We start from the raw sequence: 27,048 nt of genomic DNA on the forward strand, positions 1-27,048 counted from the left end.
CTCTTCGTGGCTATATGTGCCTGTCATTTTCGCCATACACATAAGCACTATATTCGAGAAAACCATTCAAAAGCTGGAAAACAGAAGCTGTATACAGCGGAACAAGTTCTGAAATTCTGCTGACTGTAAGACAACGAATTCCCCGAAACATCCGTTGGTGCCGCTCATAAATAGACGTCGAAAACGCAGCACTGCAGATATTACTCACAACTTTAGACGTGATCGAATCACGCTGTAGGTTTCGCACCCAAACTAAACACAACGTTCACGAGTGGGAAACCCCTACAGGTTTCGAACTTCTTACATTTTGTGGCGGCTCTTCTGCGTGTCTAGGTGAAATCTACCAGGGCCCGCATCCTCATGAAAAAGAAATGTTATGCTAGAATTGGTTCTTCAGAGCACGCGCCAGCCAGTCGTAACGCCTGACACATTTTATTGAAAGTGGCATGCCGATGGCAAACAGCTCTTAAGAACGGAAAAAAAAAAAGAAATTTCGGGAATTCATCCCAAAATTCGCTGCTCGTGCAGTTACTGCACGCCTTCTGACGCGCGTGCGCTCGCGCTGTGCACGCACCGTGGGCGTTGGTGGTGTTCCTCGGCGCCGCGGGCAGCCTGAGCAAGTCGGCCAGCTCGCGGGAGAACCAGGCGAGCAGCGGCTCGCCCCTCTGCACGGGCCGGCACACGCGCAGCTGCAGCTGCTGCGACGCGAGCGTCACCTCGAGGTTCTGCTCGTGCGGGTGGCGCGCCGCCGGCAGCTGGGACAGCCACCGGAGGCGCTCTTCCTCCTCTTCCTCCTCGTGCTGCCGCCGCTGCTCGTCGTCCGTCGCCGACTCCGGGCACTCGGACGGGCGGCCGCGCCAGGCCGACACCGCCTGCGTTTGGGGAACACGTTGGCCTGGGTACGAGGGCGGCTGCTCTGAAGGGCGCCTGCGCGCAAACTCACGCGTGCTCCTCGGCGCCGCGGGCGATTGCGCGCGTGCAGTGCACGGCGACGTGGCGTGAGCCGACGGCAGCAGCCGTAACGTTCGGCGCACGCCACATAACTAATATCAGCCAAAGCAAAGCACCGTATAGTGTCGAAAGCGATTACCTATTCCGCGCGGACATGTTGTAAAAGGGGTCATCGGTTGTTTTGCCGCCACACGATGCCAAAACAAGTCCTAAGACAAAGGGGTAAGGGGAGGGAGGGGGCGATGAGGTGCCGCAGTGACGGGACTAATCCCGCTTGACTAAGCGCTTGGGTGTCTCGCTTCCTTCGTACGTGTCTCGCTCTTGCGCTATCACTCTGTCGTAATCCCGAGTACGGCGATATAGTTTTCCAATCATCGGTTGTTTTCTCAATAGGAGCCAGCATATTTCAGCGAAGCTGTTAGCCTCTCGGTGGTCGGCATCTTTCGGGTCCGTCCGTTAGCAGATGTGATTATCATCTGCAATGGCTCATACCCCCGTAAGGCAGAAGCTACAAGCACTCAGCAAAGCGAAGCGAACAGTGCCTAGATTCTTTCTAATCACGCATACAATATACAGAACAGTATATGCTTCAATAAAGAACAAGCTCAAAACAATAATCCGAACCACATAGTTGATGATAAGGTGCTCCTGATTACAAAGCGAAGCACGTAGAGAAGCCTGTATACCTTTCGCGTTAAAGATTACTGTTGAGCAAGCTGCCGCGGCGACGGCAGCTTGCTCAACATCAGTGACGTGTCAGTGACGTGAGTTCCCAGCCTTTCGTAAATAAAATAACCAGTCTAGCAACTGATTTCAATGTTGTTGCATCACCGCCATGGGCAGCGGCGTGCTGTCAAAATTACTATTACCCCATTACTACCATTACTCTACATTACCATTACTATCATTACTCTAAAGCAATAAAACATCGCATACAACGCTCAGCCGTTGTAGCGGTTGTTTTCAACAACTTCGCTGTGCATCCACTTTCGCAGGGGCGGGATGGCGAGTCAATGTTTTTAATATGTCGCTATATTTCACCCGAGGCAGCGTTAGCGCTCAAATAAAGCCAAAAGAGTTAGTTCCGATGCGAACACACTGGCCATTGTTTTCAGTTGCTGACGCCTCGCTTATACGCGTCGGCGTAGCCGGACTCGCATCGACGCGTTCGATTCCCGTGAAAAACGGCCCATGCGTGCCAACGTTTAGGTTCACAGTTGGAATACGGCGATTCTTGAATAGCGGGTGAGATCACAGAAGCCGTTTGGACACCGAAACACCTTGTTCCTTCTGAATTGGTAAACACCCAAAACTTATTCTTGCAGATTACGATGCAAGAGTGAAGGAAGCTGGGTGCATGATTGTATGTAGTATGTAAAAAACGAGCTGAACTTCACTGAATGAATAACACACACACACACACACTACACAGATATATTGATATTGCGAAAGCAGGATATATAGGCCTTCGACTCGTTTTGTTTCGCATTTCCTCCGTCTGCGAAGGGAAATAACTTAAACGGCAATTTACAGTAAAGATGCTCGCGATCAGTGGCGTAGCTAGGTCGTCTGGCACCCGGGGCCCATAGGTCTTCTGTCACCCCCCCCCCGGGTGTAGCCGGTGGAAAGAGGGGTGTCTTCAGACGATATGACACCCCCCCCACCCCACCCTACTGGCCCCTTGCACCCGGGGCCCACGGCCCCCCGGCCCCCCCTGTTGCTACGCCACTGCTCGCGATCCCAATACCTAGCAAATTGTCGGTGGGAACGAAACGGGGTTACAGCTAACTAGACTAGCAGACGACGGAAGCGTATACGTTGGCCTGGCGGAGCAAGCTTTCATTCACAGTTCAAACGCCTGCCCAGACTCGGGTGCTCTCGGGTGTCCCTTGCAGGTCAACGCTTCGATGACGTCGCAAGAAAAGCTAAAATATGTCCGTTATACAAAGACACTCCCTCGCATTGTGGCGCGCTGTTCGGAATGACAGAATGCACAGTCCCCTGCGCACCGGTGATCGCCGAGATCACTGCTGTTCGAACAATCCAACAAACGTCACAAGAGAACAATACAAAGACAAAACGAAAACGCGCCGCTCGCAGCTCGTCTTCGGTCATCTTCGAAACGGTCGGGCGCAGCGCGACAGCGTGGCGGGCGCTGCATGACCGATGACCCTCTTACGGGGCTCTTCACAATCGGCTCTCCTTACGTCGATAATTGTAAGAGACACAAGCTCGAGACTCAAAAAGAAAACAAAAGAAAAATGACCGAGAAAACACGGACGTGATTCAGCGCGAAGTATACGACGCACGCAGATCGATTCCGCGCCTATATCTAGCTTTAAAAGTTAAATGAACATCCAGGGAGAAAGAAGACGCACTTTGTAGTAAACAGCGATCAATGCGAAGTCCCGTATGGTCTTGTTTTCGCATGGGGCAGAGCACACGGAATATGCTCGAGGTAACGCAGAGCAGCCTTTACAAAGCAAGAGATCGAACAAGAGTATAGATAGCCCGTTCATCTTTGGCGCTTAAGTAACCGCGCCATGCCTGGCTGAGAAGACAAAGTGGGGGGCGTATACAATAAAGAGAGAGTGAAAAATAAAAGCGGTGGAGAGTGAGCCTTGATCGACTGAAATCGACGCTCCTGCTGAGTCGCCTTCGGCAAAGCGTGTATACGTATGTGAAACAATGAGGAAGCGGCGGCAAAATCCACTAGAGAGAGAGAGAGACAGAGATAGTGAAGAGCAAAGGGAGGATAGAAAAACCTCTTAATTACCGGTCCCTTGACAGAGGGCCTTGTTTGTTTACATATGTCGCTAAACAGCTCGTCGTTTAATTAGCCTCCGAACCGCGATGCCGGCGCCACCGTTACTTTATACAGTCTCTCTCTCTCTCTCTCTCTCTCTCTCTCTCTCTCTCTCTCTCTCTCTCTCTCTCTCTCTCTGGCCGTTTTGTTCCAGCGCTTAGCGCGCATGGGTGATTCGGGACATCGTTTGAAGCGCGAGCACTTGGCTGCCCCGCGCCGTCACGCCTGCATAATGTGTACTGTATTTTAGTTTTACTTTTTCTATATCTCTCTTTGCGCGCTTCAGACGCCTTCTTTGTCCGGAGCCGCTTGATGGGAGGACGACGGGCATTTTGCGCGAACTTTGATAAGGCATCGTAGGGAAAGAAAACAAAAAAACAAATGTGAATGCGAGGTATGGGCGGACACTGCGAAGTGGCGGCAGGCGAAGTACTTATTAGTGGTGATGAAAACAAAAAGCACAAACACGAAAACAGACGAATGAAACGGAAGCGGCGCTGTGGCCTGGTAGCGATACATAAACCGGCTGCTCTGTAGCTGTGATAAAGATGAGGGCGTTTTTGTTTTTGCTCTTTCCTTCTTTTCTCTTTTTTTCTGACCGCATGTCCACTCGTGCAGGCTGCGTGCTTTGTTGTCTTGTGGCATGTGATGACATTTGACCTTTTATGTCGTGCGATTCCGAGCAGCAGCGACAACTAAGGTGGTGCTATTTGTTAAACGAATATGCAGCGTGAGTTTTTTTTTCTAGAAGCCATTTCCAAGGTTTCTCCCCAATAGAGTAAGGGCCCAAATCGCCTCTGTTATTATTATTATTATTATTATTATTATTATTATTATTATTATTATTATTATTATTATTATTATTATTATTATTATTATTATTATTATATCGGTGAACTTATCTTTAATGATCAGGCCAACTTTTCTCATTTGCAAGAGATGTAGACGTTCTCAATTTGTATAAATGTGTTTTATTTGCTTTTTTGTTAACTTTAAATTAATAGAAATAAGACGGTAGGCTTCTTTAGGGCCGGCTATCTCAGAATTTCAAATACACTGTCACTAAAGAAATGGGGATTAGGAGAAAGGAAGATAACCCGAGTTGCAACCACGCAGGAAATGTCGCCACGGACACCAATAACGGAAGCGCAGTGTAATTATTTGGTAGTCACCGCATCATTAGCATTGGCCGAATACCGCATTTAAATATTATTTATTTTTATTGTATTTTTGTTCTCTTATATTATCACCTCAATTACCGCCCGTTGTGTAACAAAGTTTTTACGTAGCCGTGCTGATGTCTACTTTAATTAGTGCTTACAACTCTTTCAGCAGGTAAATCATGCGCAGCCAAGAGAGCACACCGATTCAAACGCGCGTTCGGGCGGTGACGTAAGCACCGTGTCCTATTTCGATAGTACGTTGGCAGGGTACTCTGTTATGACACGCTTGCGGATTAAAATGTATGGTGGCGAAATAATAACTCAGAGGCCGGGCCACTTATGACGGCAATAGTCTTACGTGCTGGAATACATGAGGAATACGTAGACTTACACGTGGGATAGTCTGCAGGGAAAATATTTTCGCGGGTGTTCGAGATCGTTTAACACCGCCTATGCTGTTTCGTCCCGTTACGCCGTCCAGCAACCTGCTGTGTCTGAACAGTGTTAAATTGGCACAGCCCATGAAGGTTATTGTGAACGAGAGCGTTGTCGCAGGCTACGTTTACATGAACCCAATATGGTCCGGTTAAGTCGGCTTGTTGGGCCAAAAATCGGCCGTCGGGTTTCGCTAAATGCTAGCGCGTCGGGCCGAGTAAACGTCGATGCGAGTTCTGTGAACTGGCCTGCAAGGGTTGGGTTGACTCGCCCAACCCATCTGACAAGATACAACGACGTCGCCTGAGTCGGTGGGAGTCATCTCGCCTTCTCACTCGACCCAAACGCGTCGAGTTCACGTAAACCAAGCTGCAGTTTCTCAATTTGGCGGGTCTATGCAACCGTTTATAATCGCGATGTGCGCGTCAAGGTGCGCGTCGCAACCAGTGCTCTTTGCCCTCCTTCCTTTGCGCAGGGTGGAAAACCGGACGTGCGTCATGACTAACCTCCCTGCCTCCTTGCTTTCTTCGCATACTCGTTCATTCATATTAGGTCTAAAATCATTTTAGGGCCGCTATCTTGTACACGTTCGAAAAGCCGACGTTCGGTTTCACCCCACGCGATTGGACTAGATTGGCCTAGGCCGCGATATCGGCGCAGCCTGGACAATCGCGCGGGGCGAAATCGAACGTCGGCTTTTCGAACGTGTACAAGATAGCGGCCTAGGGCATATTTTACGAAATGGAATTCGAAGGTAAATGTCTTTTCGTTTTTCTCGACGGCGTACAGTCGACCACAAAATTTTACGGAACGCGACATGTGAGAAAAAGCTGAATATCTGCGCAGACTCACAACGCAGCCTATATTATCTGCATTTGCAGTATCTACCAGTACATGCGAACAACAGCGTGATGTTCGGTTTTAATGACTACTGTTACAGGCTGCTCGGAAATTGAACGTTTTCTGAGATCCCGTAGTCCGCAAACTTTTGTGGTTGACTGCACGTAGCAAGCAACATGCTTACTAATTGTGTGGGGACGGACGACTCTCACGCGTCCTCTGATATGTTGTTTTCTCGCATAGCTCCCGTCTCTTGTAATCTGGCTTCGCCGTGTGGCTTTACTGCGGCGGTCGATATGCTTGCAGGGTAGTACGAGAGATGGCGCGAGTGTTGCTCTGCTAACGCCACCTAACGGCGTGGTTACTTGGGCGCAAAAAAGGAGAAGGCTCTTCCTCTTTGGCTCGGGTTCGGCAAGAGGCGCGGACGTTCTGCGCGTGCGCCGATCCATGCTTCTGCGAGACCGTCTCGCGAGGCCTACCCCGGAATGGACGAACACGATCGTTCGAACGCGCCATCGTTCCCGTGACCACGCGAACGACCAGGCGTTGGTGTCCAGCGTGGGGCGAACATATTCGCTCGTTATCCGGTCGGCGGTGAGTCGGACTTCCGCGATTTGTCGCGCGCCCATCAGCATGTTTTGTGGATAGCAACTCGGCTAGCAGGCATTGAAAGGTGCAATAAATGTCCTTGTGATTGTTTGCACTACCGTCTTGTCGTTCCTTTGTCCCAAGAGCACGGGTGAGAATCCCACAATTGAGCGAACAAAAATTAATCGTTACGGTTCGCGCGTCCAATTTCCGCTACCTTCATGCCTACACTGTGCTTTTGTCGTACGATTAGTAATAACTATGCATTTTGGCAAGGAATTATAAAACGAGCACGTAATGACGCACACGAATATTTGGCTGCGGAAGAAACGTCACATAATGTCACCACAATCGTAAGTCCCAGCAAAGATATTCCGTTCTCAAACAAACGGCGACCTACAGCACAATCATGTGCACTGGTGGCAGCGAGGAGCACGGAGCCCAGCGCGCTGGCTGCCCGCTGCTGGGTGACATAAGCAGAACGTCGCCTCGAGGGGCGTGGCTTTGCATTCGCTGCAGACTCCCCCCAGTTGCGGGTGCGCGCGCTCTGACAGCCGAATTTTGTCGTGCCACAATTCCGCAGCTAACGCCGTTTTTTTTTTTAGAACCAAAAGTTGATATGGCTTGTACGGAGAGCTGGCTTCAATTTCCCAATTACGATGAGCCCGCAGGAACTGCAAGCTTAAAGGTTAATATGAATTTCTGTTAATTAGCGAATAATTACCTTGTAACACCCGTCACATCATGGTCGCCATCACCGATAGCATGTCTCCGAAGGAAACCGTCCTTTTATTTCAAAATATCTACTTTTAAGTATTACCTAAAGTATTCGTAAGAACACCCTGTGTACGTGCTGGACTTTTTGGGCCTGTAGCACTAAAAAAAAGGCAAGTTAAAGCACAAAAAAAATTCTGAGAGGCACTTTCTCGACGTTAATTTCAAGCTTGAAGTAGGCGCTTTTATTGTTCCAGTGACAAACGTGGCCACTGAATTTGGGGCTTTAACTTGTCCGTATGACGTATTGCCGGGACACTGAAAGGGCCCCTTAAACGGTTCGGACAAATTTTGTACACGCGAAGGGTACAGCTTAAGTAGAACATTAGCACCACAATTTAAGTGAAGCCTTACGTATTAATGGTGCTACACGCGATTACAAGTTACCCTCCTCCCTAGCCATGCTTTTCCTCCTCAACTCGTTCGCCGAGCGATCGGGGCTAAGCTCCGCGTTCACTGGCTCTGCGTCACGATGCGACGTCACATCGTCCACTTCCGGTTGTTTTGGAGCCCGCCCCCGCCCGCGAGAAACCTCTCCGCTAGCCGCTTGGCCGTCGAACCCAAGCGAGAGCTATCGAAGCAGCGTGCGTTGCGAGCATTCTGTCGTAGCGCCGAACATGTCTGGTATTCCGGTAATCACACACTAGCTAAACATTTCGACGGAACGGTGAATACATAAACTCAAGCTGATGAAGGAACATTAGCGTAGACGTACGTGAGCTGCCTGATCGGTCTCCACGGTCCAGCTACCCGTTGGCGCAGAGCTTAACCAGCCAAAGAAACTGCTAATATTGCTCTAACCAAGCGTAAAACATTTTAAACATTTACAAAAACAACGTGTTAGCGATTACACTCCTGTGAAAAATTTACACCAGCAGCAAAGAAGAATACATTTTGTTACTGCTACTGTGCGTGGTTGAGCTCTATGCCACCAGGTGGCTGCACCGTGCAGACCATTCACATTTGCGCTTCTGTTCATCCCCTAAAACGACACGCAAGGGGACACGGCCAGGCCCTGTCCCCTTGTGCTTGCGTTTACCCTAATTACCGGACTCGCGAAACGCTGTTGCGTTAGTAATCTTCCGGTGTAAAGTGACGGCCGCAATCGCACAAATCCTGGCGCCGATTGGATAGCTGCAGTCCGATGCGCTGCAGTCAGTCCGCTCGTCTACTGACTTGCAGAGGGACACGATGTCGCAGTTTGACATATTGCCAGTCGCTACGTTTGCAGTCCACAACGCAATAAAGTCGAATCATAGCGCTCGCGAAAAGACAAACCGACACTGACGGCGGAGCTCTCGTCAAAGATGGAGCACGTTGTAAGACAGGCCGACGACACTTGCTGTGTGCCGGAAGTGCTTAAGTGTACTGAAAATTTTTTTCTTGTGCATTCTCTTTATGTTACTTTCTTTTTATAAAAACAAATTAACTAACATTCCAACTATTACGAACATCATTTGTTCGTCATAAAGTTGGAAAAATTATCGATCACGCGCCCTGGTCAGCCAATCGGATAGCTCGCCCCACTGACGTCACATGGGTGATTTCGGTCATATGGGTAGGGGCGGCTTAAAATTCCGCCGAGCAGTGTGCTGCGATCGGCAGCGATGTGCATTTTTAAAACCTTATAATAAATTACACGCATTACGCGGATCACTTAGATGTGTCAATGATCAGAAGGACCTACTCTAACGACTCAGTACGTTTGTAGACAATCGTCAAAATCGTTTCAGGGTCCCTTGAAGACAAACGGAAGCAGCGGCGCAGGGAACAAGATCTGGAAACACTTTCTTGAACCACAACACGTCTGAAAGGGTGTTCTCGTCGAAGGAAAATACGTATAGATATACGAAAGCACTGGCGTCATAGAAGTAATGCCGCTACGGTAGCGCGTGTATACGAATAGGCTAAAACTCTTTAGGGAGCGGCACCAGTTGTACCAAATCATTAGATTCGTATACCATGCGTTAAAAAAACAAGAGAAAAAGAGGGGTTCGTTTTTTTTTAGTGACAACCACAATCATGCCAACAGACAACGGAAGCCTAGAAAAGCACAGGGAAAGGTACCTAGGTGATTAGAGACGAGGGGCTAAGTTTACGCTAAGTTTAATGTGGGAGCACCACCCATAGCCTCCACGTGGCACGTGTTTAATTTATATTTAAATGAAATTAATTAAATGCTGGAGTTTTACGTACCAAAACCATGATCTGGTTATGAGGGACGCTGTACAGTGTGCGGCTCGGGTTTAATTTCGGTCATCTGGGCTTCATTAGCGTGCACCGGAACGCGGCAGCCAAGGCAGGCAGTCGAACCCTCAAGTTCAGTGCCAGAGCCACCGATTCAGCGCAGATAGTATAGGCTCTCAAACCAAACCGATGCACAAGCAACGCGAAAAAAAGAAAAACATCGCTTTAGTTTTGCTTTCCCACGCGCTCCACTCTGACACGCTTTTAACAGCGATAATTGGGAACAGCATCTCTGCACAAATAGAGGAGTTTTTTTTATTTTTTTGTAAAGAAGCGTCCGAGCGGCCTGCATCATGGTCTGCTAACGCAGCCATTTCGTAACTATAAGAGGAACCAATGCATAATTATACGATCAATACATATGTATAATGAAAATGCTTGCGCATACATAGGCGCGTTCTGTGTACCAGTATGATGTTAACTTGACTTCACCGAATACAAAAAGAGAGGAATTGCGCGTAGAACAGCCCATAGGCCAAAAGAAATTAAATCGTCTATAAACCTGTATTCGATTACTCATGCGAGTACGCTCACGAGCCACAGCGGGCGTGCCCAAGTAGATTTCTTTAGAAATTGAAGTGTGGACAGAGTAAGGAAAAAAGAGAGATGAAAGTGGACGAAAAGACAACTTGCCGGCGATAGGAGCCGAGCCCACATCTCCGACATTACGCGTACGACGCTTTACAGTCAGCTACCGTTACTGCCTTCCTTTCGTCCAGTTTCCCGGGTATCAGTACCACGGTATACTGGTAACAGCACCACTGACGGCCACGGCCGGCCCATGTAGAACGTCCTTTCAACCGCAGACGGCTCGTAGTATGTGAACTTATAGGAGCAGGCAACTGGCCAATAAATCTTCGTTTTGCTACCTCAAGGCAGCAAGGCTGCAAAAAGTAGAGACCCTCGCTATGCAATGAGTGATAAGAATGAGGGGAATCCGAAGGGCTCGATGTTCTTTTCTTGTTTGTTAGTCAAATTAGGCGAGAAGGCAACACACACGTGCACCGTGTCGAAGTCGCCGCTCGTATTCCTCATTTTTATTATTATATTTTTTGAAATTTTGCGTCGCAAAACGTTCACCGCGATTCAATATCCCCTACAGCCTGCTTTCAGGTCGTATGCACACATACACACCACGTACCTTGACGGCGGCGTTGGCCGGCGCAGGCGCTTCGTCGAGGCAGCGCCACGCGAGCGCCGCCAGCGGGTCCACCCCTGCCAGGCCCAGGGGCGGCACGGGTCCCAGGGAGTCTCCGGGGCTGAGCGGCTCGGCAGCCACCAGCGACAGGCGGCGGTCGGCGGCCATGGCCGGCACGCGCCTGCCGCCTCCCACGGCGCCCACCCGCTGGTCGCGGACGGCCTGCGCACGCCGACGAGGCGCTGTCATGTGTGGGCCGCTCCACCGTGTAGAGGGGTGGAGGAGGGGGGGGGGGGCTGAGCTGCCAACGGTGTGCGTGCCATTCCTCCATCCCGCGGCGGGCGACGAGTTGAGATCAGCGGAAGACGACTTTCTTTTTTTATTTTTTTGCCGAAAAACTAAGACAGAGAATAACAGAACGAAACTCCTCGCCCGCGAACTGACGCCACATATAACTTCAGTGGTTGTGACGAGGTACGACCGACGGCGGAACCGCTGTACACGTTCAACGGACTGAGGTATACGCCGCGGGGTCACGCGCGAACGCTGGCACGACCGCTGCCGACTGCTGCAGAGGCTCTGTTATAGGGCCGTCGTATGATGAACCCTCATCTTAATACTTTCGGCAGTGGCAAGGAGGTGATCGCCGCACGTCTTGTGCACCATACGTACATGGAGCGTTAATGCGTATTTTTTTTTTTTCACCTCACGGTGGTGAATACACAAAAGGTGAACCTATAAGGGGTTCCAGCAAGTACGGACGCGAGCACAAGTAAAAATGAACGGACAGGACAACGCTGGGCACAAAATGCAACTTCTGGCTGTAGCTGCCGTCGAACGTAACGGACTTACGCGTTGATGCTAAATTTTGATTCTTGTTATAGCCTCGTCCGCGATTTTTCATCTTGGCCGGTGCAAATGATCAATGTATACGGAAACAAACTTTTACTAAAAAGAAACATAGTCAATATGGTGCACATAAGCCGAAGACACGGATCGCGCGTCTTCTACGTACGTAAATACGTAGCTTGTACGTAAATAAAGCCGGCCCACAAGATGAGAAAGCAAGAAAAAGAGTAAGAAACTCTGCCTGCTAACAAATCCTCAGACAACGCTTTGGCTTTTCCTGGAGACGAGCACTTTAATTTTCCAAGCGAGACATAGCGAACGTAATTGGCCGGTAATATTGCCGCGCGCACACAGTTTATTTATTATTATTTTTTTTTGCCGTTGACCCTTTTCCACCGAATAATGCCCGCTGTGATGCTATCACTCGGCGATGCATAACGCGTACGTCTATTGCATTCAGAATGTTTTAATGTTGTCGCCGATCCGATAGCGAAAGTGTCGTGTCTAATCAGACTGCGAATGTATGGGAGCAAGCGGGATTACTCTGGAATATATGCTGATACACGTATATATAGCGGTTGGACTTGGCCCGTGATATTCAGATCCGACAATCCACGACTCTTCTCGCCGCTGTCATTAGATTCGAGCATCGCTTGTTTTTTGAGCACAAGTTCGCCAAAAAGTTAGACCTTTAACTCACAGTTTTGGCAGTGTTTGACTCTTCACGGTCCCTACAATGTGACAACTCACCGATGCGTCCTGGGTGGGACGCATCGGTGTGAATGTGTGCATTTACGTTAAAACAGAAAAACGCATTGTGAAAAGTTCTCTCTCTCTTTTTTTTTTTTTTGCGTGCGCGCTTGCTTGCTTGCTTGCTTGCTTGCTTGCGCGCTTGCGCTTTGTGGAGCCGCCCAGTCGCATAAGTAATTGCCACGCGCATCTCGGCAGGAAATTCTGTAGCCTCGTTCTTCGAAGGCACGTGTAGGAATGCCACCCTCCAGAAAAGTTGGGTTTAGTGTTTCTAGTTACAAAGGCTGTGGCCACACATCGCTCTGCGGGTATGCTAATTCAAGTTACTTGAGCAACTTGAATCCGCAGAGGCCAGCGGCAGCTAACAGACTTGCTGCAGAGAACAAGAGGCGTCGATCACGTAACTGGTCAACGTGCATGGCATCCTTTTCCTTCGTGCAGGAACTCTTTCGCAAACAAAAGTGTTATGTCATGCCCTCCGAATTTGCGTCGGAGATCGACAACGTTCAATATGCAATGACAGAAGTCCTATCTTAGCGAAAACTAACTCGCGTTACAAGTTTGCTTCGAAACACGTAAAAATCGAAAACGAAAAATACTTTTCGCTTTGCTCGCGACTCTCGAGGCTCTTCGGCAGACTTGAGATCAAAAGACAGGCGTTATAATTTTGAGCGATTGCCTCGCAGCTCGCAGCTGCATTTTTTTTTTTCCGGCGCTCTTTGCTGCACACAAAGGACCGTCGGCCGCGCCAAAGTTGGTCCAATAAAACGGAGAGAAGGAGAAAGCAAAAAAGAAAGAACAGACAAAAACAGGAAAACAAAAAAGAGGAAACACTGTTCACGTTCGATGAGCGCCATGCGCAGCTTTTACACACCGCAAGGTGTTTCACCAGCGGAAGGTGCTTTTTTTTTTTCCGCAGCACTCGTATATGCCCGGCCACATTTTCTTACGATACTTTACCTTTCTCTTTCCACGTGCAGAACAAATGTAATCGATAGGAGAGCGAGGCTGTAGATAACGGCGGGGTCGCACGCCATCGCTACACGAGAGAACGAGGGGCAGCGGGAGGAGGAGGGGGGGGGAGGGGGAGGTTACGGCACTGCATAGTCACAATCGCCAAGTGGGCGCGGGCAAGATAAGTAAGAGCACAACCCCCGAAGCAAGATAAAGAAAGGCAAATGTAGAGGAGGGCGTCCACGAACCAAGAAAAGAAGTGCTGGCCATCCAGAATCCACGATCGGGGAGATGTGACACGCTAATACAGAGGGAAGAAGCCAGCGTGCTCATATAGTATGCACGCACGCCCGCACGTACGCGGGTAGGCGGACAATGAAAAAGGCATCGCAATGCCGATGGGGCGAGAAAGCACGAGGAGAGGGGAGCGGGGGTGACGAAGGCATACGCAAATAGAAGCGCGACGACCAAGAAGACGGGAAAGCGCCATTTTCGCTTATGGATCGTGATCTGCGAAAGCCGGTTGGCCTGCCCATCTTTTTCTTTTTTTTTTGGCCGCTGCCTATGCCGTCGATTACATTTAAAAAATGAAGAAAGAAAAAAGAAGAGGACAACAATTAACGAAATGACCCCGGGAAGCCCAGAAAGGGAAAAATTAACGGGAGTAGGTCTCACAATGACGACCTCTCATTCTCGCGGATTTTTTTTTTTTTTCCGTTGATAAGTCGGACCATTGGTGTATAGTTCCTGTCGATGAGTTCCTTTATTTCCATTCCTTTTATTATTATTATTTTTTTGCGTTTCGTGGCGTGTTCTGCTCCTGATAGACTCCCGGCGTGCACAGCGAAACGACAAAGGAGACGTATTTATCATCACTCGGTTCACTTTCAACGCGCACCGCCTCGCCACTGCTCGGAGCGCGCTTTTTTTTTATCTATCGCCGCGAAAATTCCTACCTTCCCCGCGCCTCTTTCTTTTCTTCGCGATCAGGACGAGTACATAACTTCGTAGACTAAATGCTCAACTTCTTTTTCTGTGCTCTCTTCTGTTTTCATTGGTTAATCTCGATATTCGAAACCCGTCTCTCCGCCAGCTCCCCCACTTTTTTTTTTTCTTCGTCGACAAAGTGAAAAGGACAGAGTGCGGGAGCGTTGCGCAAAATGAGCCGAGTGCTGCATTTCTGAGGATATGAAAAACGTGCTAATTTCTCTGCTGTCCGGAGAAAAAGGACAACGGTAACATACGAAAGACACGCACACATACATACAGGAGAATAGGAGAGAGCGAAACCGTCCAGTTAAGAGGGAATAAATAAAAAAATAATAAAAGAACACGACGGTTCTCAGAATAGACGATCATCGTTCCGTATATCAGGTAAGTCACGATTCCTGGCCCTGTGCGGGAGCGATTTTCTTTTTCTCTTTTCTTTTCTAACCCTCGTGGTTGAGCGGTGAACGGGGACACATGACTGGACAGGTCTCATCTCGGGCCATACTCTGCTGCTTTATCAGAGGTCGATATCGACAAAGCGAAATGGTGAAATAAAAGGGACCAATAAAAGAAAAAGAAAGGACGCTGACACGCGAACAAAGGGCGGGGAAAAAAGGAAAAAAAAAAAACTGATGAGTAAGCTGTGCGAGGGTACATCGTCGCCAGTTCCTCCGTCGAAATAGATCGCGTCGTAGGACACCTTTAGAAAGCTTAGCGGTGTGCTCAGTATTTTTTTTTTCTTTTTTGTTGTCGCTCATAAGGACAACCTAAAGTATTAGGAAAAAAGCGGGGTTTGAGATTTTGAGAATACGGATTCTTCGCGAAAAAAAAAAAAAACGCGAAAGTAAAGCAAGGAAGAATGGCGAGGGGGAAAAAAAGCGTCCGCACTTGGATGAGAAGCAAGCATTAAGAGGGGGAAAGTGCTACGTCACAGTATCAGCGCGACACCTTAGAAATGTGTGGCCACAAAGGACTGCAAGCTTGGAGCTTGTGTCTGCTGTACGTCGTCGGTGCGTATGTGAGAGTACGGATCGCAGTGGGGAAAAAATTCAACGATTACGATACTACGTACCTAATGCAAATTTCGAGCGCAGCTGTTTAGGTGTTTTGAATTCGCGATATAATAGGCCAAAGAATTTGATTCTGAAGCACAAGGTGCTCTCGGCGGCGGCTCTGAGCATCTGCTCGGGCAGCTCGTTTAGCAGCAGCGACAGACGAAGCCTTTCCACCGGTTGCGTCGCTCACTGTTCAGAAAGAAAGCGTGGATCCCGGCCGTGGTGGCCGCATTTCGATGGGGGCGAAAACACCCGTATACTTAGATTAAGGCGCGCGTTAAAGAACCCCAGGTGGTCCAATTTCCGGAATCTCCCACTACGGCGTGCCCCATAATCAGAAAGTGTTTTTGGCACGTAGAATCCCATAATTTAATTTTCTAAGGAAAGCGTGAACACGACAACGCGTGGCTCGCGCGAAGTTCATTCTCTAGCGGTGGTGGCGCCACAGGCGATCTAGCGCATGCGCAGTGGGTCCGGAGCCCACGAGAGCGCTGTTTCCACGCTGGCCGCATGCCTGGTCGTGCCAGCACTTTGCTTCCCCTCGCCATTTTTGCCATACCCTCCTCCGCTTTCCGCCTCCTGGCTGCGCTGCACCTTCCTCTCCGCTTTCCTCCTCACGTCTTTCTACCCCCTCCCCCCCCCCGCTGAGCTCGGCGTTCGATTTCATCTTTCGCTGTGCTAGCATGGAGTAACATAGTAAACGACAAGAAGGGACACTCCAGCTATATAACCTTCTAGCCTCTGTACTCCAGCCGTTTCGCAGCCGAGCGACGGAGCTTCACCGATTCTGCTAGGTGGCAGAGCACATCAAGAAAAATGTGGTTGCGGCCGTGGCTAGCAGCTTGACGGGCGGCTCGATCCAACACGTGCGAAGCCCAATCAGGCCCCGTCGCCGGGCTCGCGGCGTCGTTTTTTTTTTTTTTAAATGAAGAGGTTTTACGTGCCAAAACCACTTTCTGATTATGAGGCACGTCGTAGTGGAGGACTCCGGAAATTTCGACCACCTGGGGTTCTTTAACGTTCACCTAAATCTAAGCACACGGGTGTTTTCGCATTTCGCCCCCATCGAAATGCGGCCGCCGTGGCCGGGATTCGATCCCGCGACCTGCCGGGCTCGCGGCGTCGTTGTTTTGTTAAATGCACCCGATGATCCTTGCTGGGTTCTTCTGCCAGCGCCTGTTACTACTGCTTCATCGCCGTTTTATGGTAAGGCCACAGGAAGTTCATTTGCACGTTGTTAAAGACGTTGTTATGCCACCGCCAGCCGCATGAATGAGTCACGGAACGAGTCATGGCGCCTTGGAGCCATAAACAGCTGCTGCCCATTTGCAACGCTGGATTTTATTTTGCATTCTTTTTTTTTATCATGCGCAGCAATGAGTGGTGATGATAGCGATACCAGCGACGCGGCAGCATCGGAGCTGCGAGGCACGTTCGAAACAGTGACGAAGTTAGAAAATAAAGTAAAAGGGTTCGTTAAGAAATGCGGCCTATGGGGCCCATGCAGTTCGGGGCAGAGAGCTTTATGTTACGCGCAGTGGCTTCTGAAAAAAGTATGGTGCGCCGGGTTTGCAAAATAAATGTAGCTATTTCTGAAGCGGTACACTTGTAATATTTGCAGTATGGCAATATGCAGTATGGCGAAAGGAAGCTTACAAAGGCAACATTGAATGTTAAACTTCAAGCATACAATGCCCTCGTCAGACCTAAATTGGAGTATTCATCCATTCTACGGGATCCCCCTTCCCCCCCCCCCCACACACAAAAAGATATACACTGCTTAGAACGCCTGCAAACGAAAGCAATCAGATTTATATTTAATAAATATAAAAGGCTGGATTCTCTAACTAAGCTCATGATTGCGCATAACATTCCCACACTAGCTTCACGCAGAAAAATCAGTCGACTAAAATTCTTGCATAGCATTTTGTCTGGAAAAATAAATATATCGGTACCCTCATATTTAAAGTCCATCGCAAGAAGACCAACACGTAACATTCACAAACACTCTCTACAACCAATTTTTGCCAAAACAGAGGCTTTTAAGCAGAGTTTTTTTCCACGCACAGTTTCGGATTGTAACAGTCTACCTGAGTTTGTTTGTGAGGCTGAACATTTTGACGAAGCCCTTGAACTACACTTGTCTAAAATATCAACCTAGCCAAACTGTTATTATTTCTGGTGCAAGTACTGTTGCAAATTATTTATGTGCTGTTCTTTTCCCATTTCATTGTAATTCCACTCCTGCTTGGGCCACACTGGCCTGCAGTATTGTGAAATAAATAAATAAATAAATAAATAAATAAATAAATAAATAAATAAATAAATAAATAATGCCCGCTCTCAAAACCTCTGTAGCAGGCTATGTGCGCTCAAGCGTTGTAACCTGTTTTGCATTGGGCTGAAGATACGTGTTTTCATGTTTTAATTGTGTATGGAGTACTTACCGTAGAAAGTTTCTTGTTTCTCAGCATTTATAACAGTGTTTCCTTGACCTTAGATCAGAAAAATATGCATTGCACGATGGAATGTAGCATCTCCATTCGAAAGCTTTGAAGGCTCCAGTATTGCTTACCTTCTGCCTATCATTCTACGTATTGCAGGAACCTCCACTATTCCTTCCTCAATATACACTCTACAGCCAAAGGACATCATGCATATTCAACGGCAAATTTCCAAGTATCAGAAGACGATTGCAAGGCTTCGAAGACAGCAGGTGAAGACCCCCGATACAGTCGAAGTGCTTAATTGACTGAGATGCCGATATCTTGCAGCTGTTTAATGAGGAACGCACTGGATTACATATAAGAGATGAGTATATTGGTCGTTCCCAACTATTTTTTGTAGCCATTTCATTTTGGCAAGAAACCATTAACATAAATTTGCTACCATAATTCACCCTCCTTCGTAGAAGTACAAGAAAAAGCGTCATATTTATTCTCAAACAATCCCATTTTGAATAAATTAATTGCTGGCGTGTCTGTGTAGATTTTTTTTCATTCTCTGGATAGTTGCAACACGTCTTGTGTGTGTTATTATGCTTGTGTAAAGTTATTGCCATCACGCAATTAATTTCTTACTATTCTCGATTACTTGCATTTCGCAGTATCTTCCCGTTTTCATGTGTCTGCCACTTTTCTCACAATCTTGTTCCAATAAATTGTTGTCTGCTATTTTCGTGTTCTTGGCTGTCCAGCAAGCTGAATGATATTGAAGGAACATGACATGTTTATTTACGATACTCCTTTTGGCGTGAGTTACTTAACGATAAAATTCTACTTCCTCACTAACACTTGGCCTGATTGTGGGGCTAAGTCACAGCTTGAAACATAACGAATATGAATTTAAAAAAGCTAGCATAAAGTGAAGCACCTTCGTGCGTTCGTCGTCGCAATCTATAAAGAGCGGCACAAGGGCCTACTTGAAATCATTCGATTTATGCAACGTTATTGGTAAAAAAAAATGAAGGAAACGAAAATGAAATCATGGCCTTCGAGATTTAGCGGCGTGCGGCGACCGTCTTTGAAGCTGGTTCGTTTCGCCGATTCCGCTAGGTGCGCTGAGAGCCAAAGTTGGTCGCAGGTACCTACGGGAGTGTCCAATCTCTACGTTTACCCATATTACTCTATGGTGCTATAGTTCGCTCGGTTACGCCAAGGCCGATGCTCGCCGCAGCAGCGCTCTAAAAAGGGCGATGCAAGAAATTCACGCCGCTTTCTGCAACGAGAAGGAAATACTTGGGCATTATCCTCAGGATTGGGATGTTCGTAAGAACCTTCTATTACTCTACTTGGTCGCTATACCTCGGTCTCACTTTTTGCATTGCCGTTACCATCAAGTGCTATAGAGGAATAACGTACGCATAATGTACCGAAAGACCAGCACTAGAAAGCTCTTAAATATACTCAATAAACAGATAATTCGATAAACTCAGTAGAAAGTACAGCTTTCATGTTCCTCCGTATCCGTCCTTGTATACTTCGTTGCATTAGTTTCCGTTTCAACTGATCACCAACTGTCCCCCTAAACCATCATTCGACATAGGTAATCGCCGCAGCTATTCCCTCTATCAAAGGGGGATTTAAGAAAACTATCAAACGAGCGCGGCTGTGTGATTATGGATGCACGGCTCTTTGGCTTTATACGCTACGTCTTTTGTTTCCGGGAGTATTTATCTCTTCTCTGGGATGTCGCACTTTTGCCCACCAGTAGCACGTTCCTATGTAAGAGTGATCGAGACGGGCAATATTTTTCATTAACAGAAAGAACTGCCTCGCCATGGAGTATCTGTGTATAGATACTGCGAGGTACCACTGTTGTGTCTCGTGTATCCGTTCTGCGTTACCTTGAGTGGCAGCTCATGGGGCAGGGACTTACCATTGAAGTGTCTCTATATTGGTTAGGTGGACATCGATGCTTCACGAGAAATTAGGGCAGGTGCTGTCACGAAACCACAGGGGGCGATGCCGGAAACGACTTCTTCATTTTACTCGTTAGACTTTGCGTCACGGTGCAGCTGTCGCTATGGAAACCGAGGCGAATGTGTTTCAACTGCCGAATAATGGTTGCGGCGTCGAACCTCTCACGATCGCCGGCGCTGAAAACATGCACTGAAAGTTCCGCGTGTGCTCTTTTTGGGCTTCGATAAACACTCCCGGACGCTGGCAATGCGTCGTTACCCGCCTTTTCAGCTACTCCCGTCTACCACGGAAGTGTTCGCCACCTCCGCGGGTATGAACAGCGAGCATATATTGAACTCTGCTGAAATTTCAGCTTCCGCCCGTCTCCTCGGTGACTGTAAATAACATCGGTGAGAACAGCCACCAAAGAGCAGAAAGGCAATGCAAATATTAATCGTATTCAGTGTTATCAACAGCAAGCCCCATTGATCGGACCGTGTCTGGTTTTGCTCCTTTACAAGTGGATCGTTCGATAGAGATTCGCGGCGAGCGAAAAGACCATTGTTTGAATCCGACTGCTGGTACGATCTGTTGGGAACTCGGCGCTGACGCCCGTGGTTGTACCTGGGTCGCAAGCCCCAAGGGTAGCGTTGGCCTGGCGGCCTGGGGTACAACTGGAAGCATCCGAAGGTCCCGGCAAAGCATGAGTCGACTGGTAACAACGAAACAACTTGTTTATTTTAACATCGCAAAGAGTTGGCGGTCAGGTTGACCGAAGTAGAGAGACGGGAGAGCACTTCACTCAACAGAAGAAATCGGAGCCCTCCTCTGGCGTCCGGGGGCAGCTGTTTTTATACTCTCGCAGTTGAGGGCAAGAAGGAACCCCTCAAAAGACGAGCACGTGAATGTACAATGGGCTAATGGTGACGCACACTGTCGTAGCGATGCCGTAGCACCATGTCGTGGCGCTGCGCACGATCTCGTAGCACCTGGTCGTGGCGCTGCGCAGCACACTGTCGTGGCGCTGCGCAGCACACTGTCGTGGCGCTGCCGGTCGGACACAATGACTGTAACGAGAAGATGGTCCCTGCTTTGGCATCGCCTGTTTCGGGCACAATGACTGGAACGAGATCCCTAGGCGGTCGCATCGCCGCAGACGCGCCTGGAAACACCTGGCGATGAGTGTTGCGGTGACGACGATCGGGCCAAAATGTCCGCCGCCCCGCCGCCGTCGCGCCGGCAAAACCACGTGTCGCAGGCGAAACGCAACAGACCGCCCCGCCGGGGAAAGGAGATCCCGATGGACAGGGGACTGCATCCGCTGTCCGGAGGGATGTCGCTCGATGATGCTCATAACCGAAGTCGGGCGTCCCTTGACGTTTCTTGAGCGCAGCGCACAGAGAAGGCCTCGTTCTCTCGTTCAGGTTCGCACGGGACACTGCAAAGTGACTTCGGGAGAGTTCACATTTTTGTTCTCGTTCCCGGCAAGCGTTAGAACTACGCTGAAAACTCAACCGCTCAGTCAGCAAGCACGGCGCAACCCTCACTAAGCCCTGCCAGGCTCTTTCCCCTTTTTATACCACTGCCTAGTTCCTTACAGTAGTCTAGCATCACTCAGAACGCGTCCACAAATTGAAAAATTGCACTAGAAAGCATATCATCACTTTGAAACACTAAACAAAAGCAATATGTTAAAAAAAATCCTGCCTCAGGAAGAAAAACATCAGTAACAAACAATTTTGAGGCTGATTCCTACGTTAGGGGCTTCGACTTAAGCCATCGGCGTTACCGTTGAGACTCCCCTTTTTGTAACGCACCTCAAAGGAATATTGTTGTAAAGCGAGGCTCCAGCGCAGGAGGCGGCCATTTTTGGGAGAGATGGTCTGCAGCCATTGGAGAGGGCAGTGATCTGTCTCAATGATAAACCTCGAGCCGGCTAGATAGCATGACAATTTCTGAACGGCCCACACGAGACATGCACACTCTTTCTCGGTGGCGCTATACGCCTGCTCACGACTGGTCAGCTTACGACTAGCATACAGGACGGGGTGTTCTACTTCTCCATTTTCCCGTTGGCACAGTACAACGCCCATGCCTCGCTCACTAGCATCGCACTGAACAATGAACCCTTTTGTATAGTCTGGCGATCGTAGCACAGGCTGGCTTGTTAGGGCACTCTTTAGGGCGCTAAAAGCTCTTTCCTTTGTCTCGTCCCAGACGACTGTTTGAGGCTCTGTCTTTCTTAGAGCATCCGTCAGGGGAGCCGCGATATCAGAGTACCTAGGGATGTACCTCTGATAGTAGCCGGCGACACCCAAGAACGACCGAACATCGGTCTTGGTGCGCGGTTGCGGAAAGTCTCGCACAGCGGCCACTTTTATTTCAGAGGGGCGGCGACGACCCTGACCAATCACGTGACCGAGGTAGACAACCTCGGCCTGTGCTATCTGGCACTTAGGAGCCTTGACTGTCAAGCCCGCTTCGCGCAGGCGGGTTAGCACTGCCCGCAAGTGTGCCATATGCTCAGACCAGGATGCGGAGAATATCGCTACGTCGTCTAGATACGGTAAAGCGAATTCTTGCTGTCCCCGCAACACTTTATCCATGAGGCTTGAAAAACAGTATGGCGCGTTCTTCAAACCAAAACTCAACACTTTAGGACGGAATGTTCCCATTGGTGAAATGAACGCCGCATACCTACTAGCCTCTTCTGTAAGTGGAACCTGCCAATAACCCCTGACAAGATCTAGGGTGGAAATAAACTGAGCGCTACTAACTTTCTCAAGGCGCTCCTCGATGTTAGGGATCGGATAAATTTGATCCTTAGTGATGGAATTAAGCCTGCGGTAGTCGACGCAAGGACGAGGTTCCTTGCCCGGTACCTCAACTAAAATCAAAGGGGAGGTATAATCACTCTCACCTGCCTCAATAACACCGAGCTGTAGCATTTTCTTTACCTCAGCCTCCATAATATCGCTCTGGCGGGGTGACACCCGATACGCCTTGGATCGTACTGGCTCTGTGGAGGTAAGTTCTATATCATGAGTAAGTACAGAAGTCCTACCAGGCCTCTCAGAGAACAGACCTTGAAACTCTTGTAATAGCTGGTGTAGTTCGGTTTTCTGCTCAGGCGACAGCGGTGCTTTACTGATAAGGTCACTAATGACTTGACCGGTGTCTTCCCTGTTCGTTACTGAGCCTAGTCCCGGAAGCTCGACCGGAAGCTCTTCAGGAACGTTTACCATCATGCACACCACTGCTTCCCTTTGTCTATAAGGTTTGAGCAGATTACAGTGGTAAACTTGCTGTGCTTTCCGCTTTCCTGGCAGACTTACCACGTAGTTAACGTCCGACAGTTTCTGAACAATTCGTGCTGGGCCCTCCCACTGCACGTCTAGTTTGTTGTTTAGCGATGTGCGCAATATCATGACCTCATCGCCAACCTCAAAACGACGGGCCCTGGCTGTCCGATCATAATAAACCTTGGCCCTCTGCTGGGCCTTTGTCATTGCTTCACCTGACAATTCCTGTGCCCTTCTTAAGCGTTCGAGGAGCTTAAGTACGTACTCCACCACGACTGGGTCGTCGCCCCTACCTTCCCATGATTCTCGAAGCATGCGAAGCGGAGATCGAAGCGAGCGACCGTACACCAGTTCAGCTGGCGAAAACCCCGTAGCCGCATGCGGCGCGGTCCTTAAAGCAAACATCACCCCAGGCAGACACAGCTCCCAGTCAGTTTGATGTTCAAAACACAAGGCTCTCAACACGCGCTTCATGACGGAGTGGAGCTTCTCAACGGAATTCGACTGTGGGTGGTACACTGAGCTGTGTAGCAGCTTTACCCCACACCTTTCGAGAAAAGTTGTCGTCAAAGCGCTAGTAAACACTGTGCCCTGATCTGATTGAATTTCTGCAGGAAAACCAACTCGCGCAAATATGGACAGTAGTGCATTAACTATCTCAACTGAGCTGAGTTCTTTAAGCGGCACTGCTTCAGGGAACTTTGTCGCTGGGCAGATCACAGTCAAAATGTGTCTGTACCCCGTGGCTGTTACCGGCAGAGGTCCCACTGTATCAATAACGAGCCGTCTAAAAGGCTCCGTAATGATAGGTACCAATTTCAACGGCGCCCTCGATTTGTCCCCTGGTTTGCCCACCCGCTGACAAGTGTCACATGTCCTCACGAAATGGTCTGCGTCCCGAAAACACCCTGGCCAATAGTACTCTTGCAAGAGACGGTCCTTAGTTTTCTTAACTCCTAGGTGTCCGGACCACGAACCCCCATGTGACAAGCGCAACAGATCCTGACGATAGCATTGAGGCACGACCAGCTGATCGAACTCCACTCCTCGGCGGTCTAGATACTTCCGGTACAGGACTCCACCTCTTTCCACAAAACGCGCAGTTTTCCTGGCGATACCTTCTTTGACATTGCAGCGCACGTTTTCCAGGCTGCCATCCTTTTTTTGCTCGGCTATCAAAGCCGTCCGGCTGACTTTTAGCAACCTATCAAGTCCGTCTGACGTAGGCGCGATGAGCAAATCAGTAGATAGCTCTTCTAACTTTCCCGCGTCGGGATTTTCCTCTCCAGTATCTGGCGCCTTCAACGCTACAGACTCAATTTTATTCTGTTCGGGCGTGCTCTGAATATCAGCTTGCTGCGCCTCTGACCCTTTTTCGTTGTTTGATAACGTCGGCCCCGCAACTACCGCCTTTGCAGCGAGCTCCCGAACCTTCGATCTGGTTAAGGCCTGAACACTAGCTTCACCAAACAAAAGCCCCTTCTCGCGCAGGAGGTGATCGGACCTGTTTGAAAATAGGTACGGGTACTGGGGTGGCAGCATAGATGACACTGCCGCCTCCGTCTCAAGCGCTCCGAAAGGTCCTTCAATAAGCACTTTTGCTACCGGCAGACACACGCTATGAGCTTCCACGGCTTGCTTGATCCACGCGCACTCGCCCGTGAACATATGGGGTTCTACGTAAGACGGGTGAACTACATCCATCGTAGCTGCGGAATCGCGAAGCACTCGGCACTCTTTCCCGTTTACGAGGAGGTCTCGCATGTAAGGCTCAAGAAGCTTCATGTTCTCGTCAGTGCTGCCTATTGAAAAAAACACAACTTTTGGTGTTGTTTCCGGACACTGCGCCGAAAAGTGACCCGGCTTCTGGCACGTATAACAAACGCCCGCTCGCCTCATCTCGAACCGCTTTCTGCGTTCGGCTTCGGCTGCCGTCTCTTTACGTTTGGTCGGATTGCTTTCACTCGCATCCTCACTACGCGTGTCCCCCTTAAATCTCATGGGCGTGAACCTTGGCCTCTCAGACTTGGAGCCAAATTCACCCTTTTGACCGTCCTTAGCTCCGCGAGCTCGACGCGTCACAAACTCCTCGGCTAGCTCAGCGGCTCTAGCCACCGTACTCACGTCTGGCCTATCCAAGACCCAGTATCGCACGTTCTCCGGTAACCGACTATAAAACTGTTCTAGCCCGAAACACTGCAGAACTTTATCGTGGTCACCAAACGCTTTCTCTTCTTTGAGCCACTCCTGCATGTTCGACATAAGCCTATACGCAAACTCTGTATATGACTCACTTTTGCCTTTCTCATTTTCCCGAAACTTCCGACGGAACGCTTCCGCAGACAGCCGGTACTTTTTTAGCAGACTCGATTTTACTTTGTCGAAATCCTCTGCTTCCTCTCTATCCAAGCGAGCGACTACGTCGGCCGCCTCGCCGGGTAACAAAGTGAGCAAGCGCTGTGGCCACGTTTCCCGAGAGAACCCCTGCTTCTCGCACGTTCGCTCAAAGTTAACCAGGAACAAACCAATGTCCTCTCCAAGCTTAAACGGCCGCATCAGGTCAGTCATTTTGAACAATACGCGTTCTCCTGCACCGTGTGCCTGACTTCCATTACGAGCGCGTTCCATCTCTATCTCGAGACGCTTCATTTCCAAAGCGTGTTGACGGTCACGCTCTTCTTTTTTCTCTTGTTGCTCTCGCTCTTTCTGTTCTTTACGTTCGCGCTCTTCTCTTTTTGCAGTCTCCCTCTCTTCAATAGTCTCAAGGCATTCCGACAGCTCGTCATCCTCAGCCTCTAACTCAAGAATAGCCTTTATCAGTTCTGGTTTTCTGAGTTTGTCTGAGACATCCAGACCCAACTCTCTTGCAAGCTCCAACAATTTCGGTTTGCGCAACGACTTCAAATCCATGGCTGCTCTGAATGCTGCTTTCTCTACTGCTTACTATTGTCTTGCCGCAAACTAACCCGGCAGCAACGACAACCACAATTACCAGCTCTGTTTCTGACACTAACAAAAAGCCTGGCAACGCTCAGAAGAAGAAAGTCCCGCACTCACCAAACCTCGCAGGCAGGAATTCCGCGCAGTCGTTCCGCTGCAGGCAACCAGTCGTCACACAGGGCTCGTTGCACTGCTCCCGGATCGTCGTTGAGCTGCTCAGCATACTGTCAACTGCATCTCTTTGCTGTTGGCCTCCGTTGTCGTGATCTCGCCGCTGGCAGACAGTTGTTTGAAGTCGTAGGCGATCTCACCGCTGGCAACCAGATGTTTGAATCCGACTGCTGGTACGATCTGTTGGGAACTCGGCGCTGACGCCCGTGGTTGTACCTGGGTCGCAAGCCCCAAGGGTAGCGTTGGCCTGGCGGCCTGGGGTACAACTGGAAGCATCCGAAGGTCCCGGCAAAGCATGAGTCGACTGGTAACAACGAAACAACTTGTTTATTTTAACATCGCAAAGAGTTGGCGGTCAGGTTGACCGAAGTAGAGAGACGGGAGAGCACTTCACTCAACAGAAGAAATCGGAGCCCTCCTCTGGCGTCCGGGGGCAGCTGTTTTTATACTCTCGCAGTTGAGGGCAAGAAGGAACCCCTCAAAAGACGAGCACGTGAATGTACAATGGGCTAATGGTGACGCACACTGTCGTAGCGATGCCGTAGCACCATGTCGTGGCGCTGCGCACGATCTCGTAGCACCTGGTCGTGGCGCTGCGCAGCACACTGTCGTGGCGCTGCGCAGCACACTGTCGTGGCGCTGCCGGTCGGACACAATGACTGTAACGAGAAGATGGTCCCTGCTTTGGCATCGCC

The 27,048-nt window shown here is 49.4% G+C and overlaps 1 protein-coding gene across 1 annotated transcript in view; it reads right to left on the reverse strand.

The window, feature by feature from the left end:
• The window catches only part of LOC142576462 (uncharacterized), a 115,289-nt gene that overhangs the window by 12,311 nt on the left and 75,930 nt on the right, over positions 1 to 27,048 (reverse strand). Inside the window, exons 2-3 of the mRNA XM_075686606.1 lie at positions 10,946 to 11,164; positions 575 to 872 (exon numbers count right to left, since the gene is read on the reverse strand). Of these exons, the coding sequence (XP_075542721.1) occupies positions 575 to 872; positions 10,946 to 11,110 (463 nt within the window). The 5' untranslated portion in view covers positions 11,111 to 11,164. The remainder of the gene's footprint in view (positions 1 to 574; positions 873 to 10,945; positions 11,165 to 27,048) is intronic.

This window comes from Dermacentor variabilis, chromosome 1, assembly GCF_050947875.1.
Source record: "Dermacentor variabilis isolate Ectoservices chromosome 1, ASM5094787v1, whole genome shotgun sequence".
In the NCBI taxonomy this organism is placed as follows: Eukaryota; Metazoa; Arthropoda; class Arachnida; order Ixodida; family Ixodidae; genus Dermacentor; species Dermacentor variabilis.